This window comes from Achroia grisella, unplaced genomic scaffold (genome assembly GCF_030625045.1).
Source record: "Achroia grisella isolate CSIRO2021 unplaced genomic scaffold, CSIRO_AGI_Agris_v1 utg1173, whole genome shotgun sequence".
Taxonomy (NCBI): domain Eukaryota; kingdom Metazoa; phylum Arthropoda; class Insecta; order Lepidoptera; family Pyralidae; genus Achroia; species Achroia grisella.
In genome coordinates, this window is record NW_026712589.1 from 103,178 (window position 1) to 115,628 (window position 12,451).

The window sequence follows — 12,451 nt, forward strand, 5'->3', positions numbered from 1 at the left end:
CACGTACTCGTAGTATAAGACCCTGATATTTATCTACTTGGTAATAATAACCAGGACTTCATGAAAGTGAATAACATTATCGATTTTAAATGGAGATCGTATTTTATGAATTGTATACGATTAGTTTACCTGTCTAAGAAGGCAGGTTGGGTTTGGTTTTATACAACAACCAAGTACCCAATCAGTCAAAATACATTCCACATAAGTTGTGGTAAAGGATTTATCAGCTGAAAGAATTGTGTAGACCGTTGATAGAAACTTGCCAAGAAGGAAAGCAATTTGAAATGGAAATTATTTAATGAATCATTATAATAAATGATTAAAATTTCATTAGAATCATTTTCAATTTTAGTTTTCTAATTTATCTATATTTTGTTTCAGGTTTCTTCGGATAACTTGTTGGTGTAGACTGAAAAACATTTTGCATTACACACATAAAACAAGTGTAGAAAATGAAGATAGTGATTACGAATACAAGCAGCTTTGCTAGCAGACATTCCTAGAACATTATCTTTATAAGCACCTTCAGTATTGACACAATCTCATCTCAATATCAATCCTAATCAATAACGATCGAATATAAGTCTTAAATTCTTTTATTTTCTGTTCAATTTTGCATGACTATCAAATCTCATTTGACATCCATTGCTAAAAAAAAAAGTATTCACAGCTCGATTATTTCTATTCAAGTATGTAATATAAAGATTAAATGCAATATTTATCCGACGAAACCTCAACAAAAGTAAGAAATAAGCTTGTAAATAAGTTGATTACTGAAGAGTTCGTCATTATAGTGATAAAAATATTAACATAGTACAGGATCAAAAAGATCCTGTAACCAAGAATGGAAGTCCTTATCCCGGGGATATACGTAAAAGATATTTAAGACTTCATACATTTTTGATTAGAGGATTTTTAAAGGCAGTTCCTCAAAGTTACACAGTCATAAATCATAGCATTAGTCGGTCACTTTGAATAGACTATCCATCGGTACCGTGTATTTTAATAAATGACGTCAATTTTTTCTAACATTCTGAACGTAATCGAACAATTTGGTATATAACCAAACATTTCACTGTAAAGAAAGAGAAAACGAAATCATATATACTCATAAAAATTACCATACAATTCGAAAGCAGTACGTAATATTTAAAAACTGACAATTTAGGAATACATTTCCAATGGTTTCAAAGAGAAATTATATTTTCATAGTGCAGTAGTACCGATAGATAGTATGCTGTCATCTAGTCGATCTTCTTTACAGCTGGTAGAGGTCGACTGAGCTCGAAAGCTGCTTAGAGTGGGACGGTCGGCGTACGACACCAGCGTCCCTGGCTGAGGATCAAACCTGCGTAAAGCTAGCGTGCAACGCCGTCTCCTCTTGACCGATCTGGTTGGCAGGCGAGTAGTACTGTTAAAAAAATATTATTATTATTACTTATCTTATTAATACCTACTATAAAGACGGAAGTTTGTCTGTGTGGGTGGTTAGGTGGATGGATGTTTGTTACTCTTTCACGCAAAAACTACTGACTGGATTCTAATGAAACTTGACAATAATATAGCTTAATATTTTGAATCTAATGAATTAGTTCATTGGTAGTTTGTATTCACACATTTCAATTTAAAAATGTAAAGTTACAATTGTTTAAATGAGCAAAACTCAAGTTTCCTGGATATTCTTGTGAGATAAATATTTCTATATGAGCGGTAGCTAAGTGTGACTATTTAGAAGTGCTTTAGGTTAAGTTTATTTCACTGTAGAATAAAACTATATACAAATTATTATATTGTAAATACAGTACAGTAGCGATAGCGTCATAGCCCAGTATCTACTATTCTGAATTACATCTAAGAGATCGTGAGTACAAATCTGATCATATCAAAAAAATAGTGGGTAATTCACATTTTCGACTGACTTTTTCTGACTCTTGAAACACTGATATGAAATCAAAAATTAATCCGAGTGGCGGTAAGCTCGCCTTCTGTTACGCTTAAATATATCTAAAGAAATGTGCTTGTCAAATGTTAAGTTCATCACAACTTTGACAGTTGATAATGCCTCTAACTAACCCATCCCAGATAACAGTCCAACGGGTTTGTATGTTTTGTTTTGATAGTATAATATAGTTCACAATTATTGGACAGTTTACAATTTAACATTAATAAATATATATGATTTCATTTGAAAAATTACTTATTACTTATTTATATATACGGTATCTTATATGGTGTTTTGAAACTTACTTAAAAATACAAAAATATTGTTGTTAACAATGTTTTTTAATACAATAACAGTTAATAAATGAAATGGTATTTAGAGAGATAACCCACACGTATTTAGATAAGGCTTAGAAATATTAGTGTGATAATAGGTTTAGTGCTACTTTAGTATATATAGATGAGAATAAGACCTATGTAAATATTGTTAGACATTTCGTAAATAGTTTGTATTGTATTTTCTATGATAACAGTCGAGATGAAAGTATGAAATTCAAAAGAGAAATAGCTGTTTCTATTTTAAAATGTCATTTTATTTTTGTAAAAAGAACACAATATGATATAGTTATTACTCAAATTTATATTATAGGCGAGTATTAGCAAATATTTTTTAGTCTTATTTATCCTTATAGGAAAGGCAAAGACTCATTGCCCATACAGCCGTTATCTTTAGTAAAATTGAATCTGCATAACTTTATGATATGTTAGGTATTCTTTTTTCAAAATTTTGAATGACACTGTTTGAATGAAATTACGAAAAAAGAATAAATAAACGCAAATATACTATTAGTGAATAATCTAAAGAGAGGTTTACTTAAATATATCGTTCTAGATTTAACATTTATATATACGTTATCAAACATTACTTACACCAGTGAAGGCGCCCCCATTCCATCCGAGACGGTCGTGTTCGCGCTGCGGGGTACGTTGCGGTGGAGTTTTGCTTTCAGGCCGCTGATTCATGCGAGCTTTGGATTTCAGGGCTGTCCCAAGTGGTATATTGGAACGTGCTGCCTCAGTTCTGCCGTGATGGCAGAATTCTAGAAGCGCCACACATAGAGCGACTGCCAAACCCACCATAAGCACATAGAACAGTCCGGCCACTTGGTTCAACGACAACTCAGTTCCACGGATGTACTGTCAAAAAGAAGCTTGAATTATTATAGGATCAGAAATATATTAAATAGTCTAAAAATGCATTGGTTTTTACAATAGTAAAATGTAATATAAAATTGTTATGAAAGAAATTTAATATTTTATGGCTGTTTTATAAAAATAATAATAAATAAAATACTAATTTCAATGGTAAAAATTGAAATATTAATTTAAAAGTATGCAATTACACTGTTTTAGTAATAAAAAATATATTTTTGATATTTACAATAAAAAATGACTTACCAGTATAAATAAAATAACAATATAAATATAAACAAGAAGAAGAAAGAAGAGAAGTATCATCTCCTATAATATTAATAAATGAACTTACCGGTTCGTTAAGGTCACATTCACTCTTCGTGAACCATTTACGAACGAGCTTTTGTATTTCTCCATCATTCTTTAACGACTGCAGAGCCAAATTGATGCCATCCCTACGAAAAATCTCAAATAGTTAATACCTTAAATATACTATCAAAATTAATGTAATTATAATTAAAAATAAACATACAATGAAAAATTTGGGTATTTCTAAAACATAGTCATCAGATCGCTAAAATTAATCGCAATATTTCTTTTAAGTTTTAATAGTAAATTCCTATATACCCTAGCAATGAATGAAGTTATGAATGACAGGATGTCTAAATATTAAGTGAATTAGATATAACTTACGGGGAAACTGAAATGATTGTAATAGTTTGTGACGCGCAAAATTCGCAATATAAGTTAAAAAAATGCAAAGCAACCATCGCAGTAGCTTAACAAAGATTACTCATTCAACAAAGATGCGCACCGAAGCTTGGATCCCTTGGGCAGTGCAATGGCGAAGTCCTTAACACCAGTGTTTGTGATAGTCACTATCATCTCGCAAGGTTTGTAGTCCGGTTTACCAGATTTGTCGATAAGGAAAGCCAGCCAGCCATGCTCATCTGCTGCGATATCTTGATGGATTGCAACACTCCTTTGTGTATCTGAAGTGTCCTAAAACATGATGCATTTAAGATAAGTAAATTAAACCCTAATTATCATTTAATTTGAATTGAAATTACAATGCGAGTGTAATGTAAAAATGTAGGATGATAAAATTGGAACAAAATATTGACTACTAGAAAGATTTATAAGTATTTTAAAAAAGATGGTATTTTTTTTTAAATACATACAATTATATATCTTATTTTGATACTCTTTTTATATTATGATACTAATGTATTTTGATATTATATAATTACTAAGAAATCTCGCCAGACATGTGTTTTTGTTTATCTGGAAAAGTTGTAAATTTTTATTAAATTTCTGTTGAGACTAACAAATAAGTTAATGGACAAGTTAATTGAAAGTAGTGAATACTGTTTACTAAACAATGTTGTGGATATCATAGAGTTTAGTATATCCTAATGACACCTCTCTAACTTGAATAATGTGACTCGGAACTCCATAGTCTATCAGTAAGTATTGAAAAGTAAGTTAAAGTTAAAGTATTGAAAATATTATAAAAAATGTTAATTATATATATTTTTTATTAATATAAAAACATCGATTATGGACTAAATCATACGACAACGAAACGACGATCGATTCGTCTGTCGAATCTGGAATATTTTCAGTGAAATATAAGTAATATTGTTTAATGTAGAACAGTTAACAATACGTCTGAATATTCCATTACAATTATAGTAATAAGGATATATAATTTTAGATAACAATTTGAAAGAAATTTATTTCTTAACTAAATGAATATTGAAAAAGTTAGATTTTCCTGAGCGGGTTAACGATTAACGTTTATTACCCACTATTGAACTGCTTAAATTCAAACTGAATATACGAGAATGGCTTTTACGGCACTAATTTATACTTATTTGTAGCTGTACCATAAAGTGTAACAGTCACGTATATAGAGAGTAAACAATTTTGTACTTTAACCATGAAGTAATTAGAAAAGAAATTGCATAATGTAAAATATTAGCATAATATGAAAAATAATATAAGGTCCTTCTTCTGAGGTTTAATATTAAAGAATAGTATGCAAAAAACTATTCGATTTGTTTTTAAAAAAATTGACATCGTTATAGGATCCCATTTCGTTGAAATTCAATTAATTATATTAAGGTGTGAACGCAATATACCTTAATTTTGAATAGAATAATATCTTAATTATATTAAAAAGAATAAAAAAATATATAGGTACCACTATTATTTCAAATGCATTATAAAGCATAATATACTGTAAAAAAATATAACTTAAAAAATAAAATATGATACTTTAATATTCAATACATAATATGTTATATTTTTTTAATCTGTGATAGTAAATGTTTCATTTTATATTATAAGAGTGTATTACCTCAGGGCACATGGCTATTTTCTCATAAGATGGAATAGGTTCGGAGATGCGTGCGAGTGTTAAATACGACGCCATGTTTGCGGTGTACGAGGATATCACTACCAACGTAAAGAACCACCACACTGATCCAACGATCCTTCCAGACACAGATCTGTAAGAAATATTTAATATAAATATATTAACTACGTGGTGATATTTTACTCAATTTGAATGATACTCAATTTTAACATGTTTGCGATTATGTAAGTTTGATCTTTAGGCCTTCAACCATATCAACAAATAGCATAATTGCAATTATAACAAGTAGATCATAAGGAAAAAAATACAAACTAACTACATTTCTACTTTTATTTGTTAAAACTACAAATGGATACAAAAAGGCTTTATTATTATGTTTGACAGTTTCGTGTTGTGTTGCAATTGCATCGCGTAATTGCAATTGTCAATTTGTATTACAATAATAACACAATTATGAATAGTAATGCTCTCATAGTATGCAAACGTAGTGTAGAGTAGTGGGTTAGTAAGTGGATAAGAAGAGCTGAAGATGGTGCCCAGTGACGTGTCTTGGAAGAGACCTATGTCCAGCGGTATAGTGGGCTGATGATGATGATACTCTCATCAAGCTGCTATTATGCTACCAGTACTAGACAACAGTTTTATAAGAGTTTAAGAGTAACAAGAAAAAATATTGGTCATTTAGAACCGTAAAATTTCAGTAAACGTTATAATATATCTTACGGACCAAAACATTGAACTTATGTCCTTAAACACAGTATCAGCATGTTTAACTTAAATGAAATGTTAGCTATTTTATTATAAAATGACATAATGTACTACGAACTTCCTTAGTCTATGCAGGTTGTATTACCAGCTTGCTTACTGGAGCAAAGGGTGATTGGTAATACTGGCCACAAATAAAAACATGTCGCCACTTAAATTTCGAATATAGAATAAAAAAAACAATTGAAAATAACAACTGGAATGGAATAACAAAAGGACGCTCCGTATTTTTAACTATATAAAATTAAAAATATTTATTTAATTATTTCACTATAATTGTTTTTATTAAAATAAACACTCTACAGTGCATGGCCACTAAACTGTGTTACACATCGCGAACGTTCCTGAGCAAAGGTGAGTATGTTAGATGTTACTTTGCTTACTTGGATGATCGGAATGTGGAAGACGTTCTTCCTGGGTGAAATCGTATTTCTCCTGTCCATTTTCATTAATTATTTTCTTTTTGAAATATACAGTCCACTATCTATTTTATTCATTAGTTTATAAGGATTCGTAATCCAATAGTAGGAGTTTAGGGGGGGAAGGAGTTTGTTAGTAATGGGAACTAGTAACTTCCATTGCTAGCAATGTACCATGTTAGGTCGACCTTCACGCGGTACCCCCTGGAAACCATCATGATAAAAATTCTTGTTGAATGTGTCGATGGGCTAACTGACCTCACCTCATGCTCATTTTATCATCCTCCGCTGGTGTCCCGCCAGCGTAAACCGTTAGCGCAGGCGGGAGGACCATTCCATTATCATATATAAAAAAAAATAGTACGAGTATATACTAGATAATAATATATTTATATATTCACTAACCTTGGAGTAATCTCACTACCCTGTTGCATGAATGAGCCCAGTGAAAACCACAGGGCATTCCAGAAGTTGAACTCATTGACAACCGTAGTCTGCAACATTGTAATTTATACTTTCGTTATTGTACACACACTATATATACATATAAATAAAATTGGAGTGTCTGTTTGTAATATAGAAATAACCGTGTTTTACTACATGCATTTTAATATAAATACGGTACATACACAAAAATAACATTTTTTATAATTTTTGTCTGTCGGTCTGTTTGTTCCGGCTAATCTCAAAAATGGCTGGACCGATTTAGACGAGACTTTTTTTGCCAGATAGCTAATATAATAAGGAATAACTTAAGCTGCTTTTATATTAGAAAATTCTATTGTTTTATAAAAATATAGTTAAATTCCACGCGGACGAAGTCGCGGGAATAGGTAGTTATATAATATAAACTTTATTTTAAAGAATACAAAGTCCTTAGTAAAGAAATGAGAATAATATCGAACTTATCTCATTATAGAGAGAAATTAAACTCTTCAATGATTGAGAGTCGTGGAAACAAAACTTTATTAATACAAGAAATTTGTATATTACATAAACAATACGGAACACTAAGGTAATTATCATTACATAGTATAAAACAAAGTCACTGTCACTGTCTGTCTTAGCGATAAAACCGCCCTTGTACATATACATATACTCGGTATATATAATAATTTTAATTGTATTACCGTTCTAGTGTGATAAAGAGTGTGGCAACACTGCCAGTTTGATAGCCATTCGGTTCCCGCGAAAAGGGGACACAAAAAAATGACAGAAGGGTGTAATAGTTTGAGAAGGTGATGAAAAATTACTATGTTAACTATCGTAAGAACGACTGATTGTAATGTATGATTGATGAATATATATTGGAAATAACTATGAGTTTTTCTGCCGTCTGGCTATTGACGTCCAATTCACAATCTCAACATAGATGAGTTTTCGCGTCGGCAAAGAATGACGCATGTCCTAACTCTAAAAGAGTATTAAATAAAAAAATAATAATATACATAATATCATGATAAAATCAAATAATAATTTCAGCAACAAACCGCAAACGAGCGAATATATTAATATGAAATATAATTATATTAATGTGTATTTACTGGAAATAGGGAGATTATAATTTGTTAATATAATGCGTCGAACACTTCACAATAATATTGGCATGCAACATTCTCGGAAACAATTCAATTAATATTAATTAATTATATTATCAATCATCTATATGAAGTCGATTTTGTGTGAGTTGAATATAATATAAATAACTGTTAATTAAAAATGTTATTAGCAAAATAACATTTTTAATTAACAGTTATTTATTAAATGGATCTCATGTCGTTTTAGTAGGAGCTGAATATTTATTAATACATACCTACATACAATTTTTTTAAACAGTGTTTTTTAACAATCATTTCTTAAACAATAAACAATTCTTACAACTGCAATCAGATCTTTTAGAATAGAATAGAATAGAATACTACTATTTAAACTAGACGCGACGAACAAACATTGGTTGTGTGGAATTAAGATGATTTTTGGAAAAAAAATCTGGGCATATAGCGCAGAGAAGAGAAAGTTTAACATGAACTCAGTTACGAAGAAAATTATTAGTAAGAGAATATCTATAGTCTAAAATTTGCAAATCTTGCAAAGTTTGTTTTTTTAATGAACTCTTTAATTAATTGCATGCTTGACTAAATAAATGAATTGTATATTGATTAAAACAATCTTAAGTAATTTAATCACTTTGTTTCTTTGAAGCGTAGAAGATTTTTTTTATATATTAAAATCAATACGTTTATTTGATATTTTAGTAATGAAATTAGATAGAAATTTTATTATTACTAAAAGTATATATTGTAGGAACGTTTTAATAGAATGTCGTAATTATATATTGTGGAATTTCACTGTATGTAAAAATACGAATTATACAAATAAAGACAAAATTAAATTATTAAATTTATTTTTAGGTAAGGTCCAAGATGCTGACGTATATACAGAAGCCTTTCATAAAATAAAATAAGAATATTTTTATAATCGTATAATTTTAAGTAGTATAAATAGTTTTAAAATATAAACGTGATGGCAATTAGCTGTAAGTTTATATTGTGTTAATTAAATGAATAAATAAATAAAATAATATATAACTTTGAAAAGGAAATGTATATAATTTAAAAAATGATTTCTGTTTATTACTAGCCAGTAATTTCGAATCGAACAATACCAAACATAATACGTTCACTTATTTGTTCTGGAATAATTGGCAATATTTGCGTCTTGTCAAAAGAAAATAAACCTTTTTATTGCAACTGAATATACATATATACATATTAAATAATACATTGATCTACCCGAAAGAACTTCTTAAAAGGCCATATAAGAATAGTAACAGGTCAAATGCATTATGTTTTTGTGACTATTTTATTATAAAGCAAGTTTGTAATAAAAACTATGTTGGCGTACCTTCGTAGTCGCGACTTCTGAGTGTTCAGACGACTGGGTATCAGTGAAAGAGACAACACGCCATTCGTAAGGCGAAAATCTCGACACGATGAATAAAACCACGCTAACTGCGAATATACTGCACAGGATGCATAGCTGAAAATGTACGTAATATTAGGATATGCTACTTTACAAAATATTTTATATACTAGTGGAGCTCCTTCCAATCGATACCCCGTCCAATTCAAACGAGGTTCGAACCCTTAGCGGTGCCCTCAGACTAAAGTCGTATCCGTCAGGTGGGAGTTGGCCTTCAGCCGCTCCATAAGTCCTTCCGCGGGTTAGGAGTGCCATCTACACTCGCCCCTTACCGCCCGGTGAAGCTGTAAAGGCCAGCTACGGCTAACAGCATTAGAGTAGTCCCGAGTAACAGAACGAGTAACAGAGCGAGCTTAAAACAGGACTAAAGATATACCTATATTCATACGTAATGAAGAAATTCCGCACATTCTTGTTTTCTTAATAACACTATATCATTACAAGTTACAAGTGTAATCTTTCTCCTGAGTCCATTGTAGCGAATTCCTTGATAGGTTTTTATACTATTTTTAAATTTTATAATAATATTCTTTGACTTATTATTTATTGTTCGCTTTTATTATATATCGGTGTCATACTAGTCGCATTTTATTTAATCTCCGTATTTTCCTCATTAAAACCCTCAGAACTAATCAGACACATTTGATACCTCCGCTTCATCCATTTTTAGTGATACAATATATTTGTATGTCAAGATTGACTAAGATCATTTCCGCCATTTAGTAGCGTAAAGGTAACAAGCCATATGTCACTAAAAAGTCTACAAAATATAAATAAAATTCTTTTAAATAAAAATATATTAATTGTGTTATAAACTTACCCATATTTCTTTCGATAGTGGAAATAGGAAGCTGAAAATAGAGCCTTTGTCTTTACCATCCGGTTTAACGTCAAAGGACAGGAATGGTTTGCTGAAGTCTACCACCGTCTCTCTCTCTACAGTCACAGTCAGCGGAGCTATGACCATATCTACTTCCTGAAAATTAAAAAAAAACTTGTACTCTCTACTCTATACCAAATACAAAATGTTATGTAAAGAACAAAAAAAAAATATAACCCAACAGAAGAGTGCAAAATGAGTACAAACTTTTGTCAATAAATATATTATTATTACTATTATTATTGTTCAGTCATTATTAATATACTTATAACTATTATTGTTTTTGCTACCTAACCTTAGTAATAATAATAATAATCGATACAGCGCCCCGTAGTAACAAACACATATACATATTGTTATAACATACACAAGACACACCTATACCATTAAAAAAAATGCATGTGAATATAAATATTGTGGCAGAACCGAACCTGCGGCTATCGGACGTTAGGCGATGTGCTAAACTGCTAGACCATTACCTTTATTATTCGAAAACCTAAAGTATCTTAGAAACCCACAGTGAGCTGTGTCTTGCATCCTGTATTTCAAAGTGTTATTATACTATAATTCAGGTATTTTATGTTTCACCACACACGATTATATCTCACATTATTTTTATTCCTACGCATTATTAATAAATTTTGTACACGAAGCGCCAAAATATATTTTCATCGTCATAATAAATTTCATCGTAATTACTTTTAAACTTTGTTCAAACGATTTATAAAAGAAAACTATAATTAGTGTTGAAAATTGTACTTTTCTTTAAGTAACTTTGAAAGTAATAATTATACGCGGGCAGGCACCTATTCCTCATCGTTAAACAATAACTTTTATATATTTTGCAGGTATGTAATTATACTAATGAGGTTTTTGCATGTTATTTGTATGTAACTATATGAATACAAATACAATACACGACTAAGTAATTTATGCATAAATATAAGAACTTTCCGATGTAGCATTAATAAATTTATTAGTACTCTTACTGATATTTATTAGCTACCGACTGTTATGCGCTGATTTGTCTGCATTTTCGATATACAAAATAAAAGACAGACTATGTCCGCCCTCAATCCAAATCGTACAATCACTCCTAATTGCATTAAGATTTGTTCAGCTGTTTATTCGTGAAAGACAACAAACAGGCAGAACAAAACACATTTTTGTTTTTGTAATATTGGTGTTTATTAGTCCGGGTATTATGGTTGAAATTAACTTGGTAAGATTTATGTACGATTTAGTTAAAAGTTCCAGTAAAAATAATGAGTAATTTACGAGAGACTGATCGACGCATTAAAAGACGCATTATATTAATTTCCAGAGACATTGGATATTTTTTTATATTAATACTTATAATATTCACGATCTGGGTGTTCGGGCGAAGCCGTATCAGGTGACTAGTAAAATTATGAACGGAGAAATTGGTTTAAGATTACTATGTTACCAATAGATCTACAAGGAAAACTTCTGTGATTTCGGAATGGAATAATAACAGTATATAGTACAATTTATAATCTTTTTTCTCAGTATTGGTAACTACATAATTTATAGATGTGTAGGATAAGGGGACGACGTTTGAGATTTATACGCCGTAACTTCCTATGAAAAGGGAAACCATTTAGAGAGGTTATATTAAAGGAAAGTCTTGATACTTTTATAAGTTTACTATTTTATCGTATCGCAAATATCGACGCGCGGCAACTATAAAGGAACCCATGTCGTTCTCTTTATTATTTGATGAAATCAGCCAACTTTGTAATGATTATTACATACACTTACATACATTGTTATACTTTACCACAATATAATGATTATTTTTAATCATTTACCTCAGTATTATTTATAAGAAATATCACACGGTTGTATTCATTTACGTCAATTGATTAA

General features: G+C 30.3%; 1 protein-coding gene across 1 annotated transcript in view; it reads right to left on the reverse strand.

Moving 5' to 3' along the window:
• Window positions 1-319: 319 nt before the first annotated feature.
• Window positions 320-12,451, reverse strand: part of LOC131851205 (glutamate receptor 1-like) — a 75,830-nt gene continuing 63,698 nt past the window's right edge. Inside the window, exons 10-17 of the mRNA XM_059201663.1 lie at window positions 10,502-10,657; window positions 9,604-9,738; window positions 7,105-7,193; window positions 5,498-5,648; window positions 3,950-4,137; window positions 3,488-3,590; window positions 2,872-3,138; window positions 320-1,411 (exon numbers count right to left, since the gene is read on the reverse strand). Of these exons, the coding sequence (XP_059057646.1) occupies window positions 1,343-1,411; window positions 2,872-3,138; window positions 3,488-3,590; window positions 3,950-4,137; window positions 5,498-5,648; window positions 7,105-7,193; window positions 9,604-9,738; window positions 10,502-10,657 (1,158 nt within the window). The 3' untranslated portion in view covers window positions 320-1,342. The remainder of the gene's footprint in view (window positions 1,412-2,871; window positions 3,139-3,487; window positions 3,591-3,949; window positions 4,138-5,497; window positions 5,649-7,104; window positions 7,194-9,603; window positions 9,739-10,501; window positions 10,658-12,451) is intronic.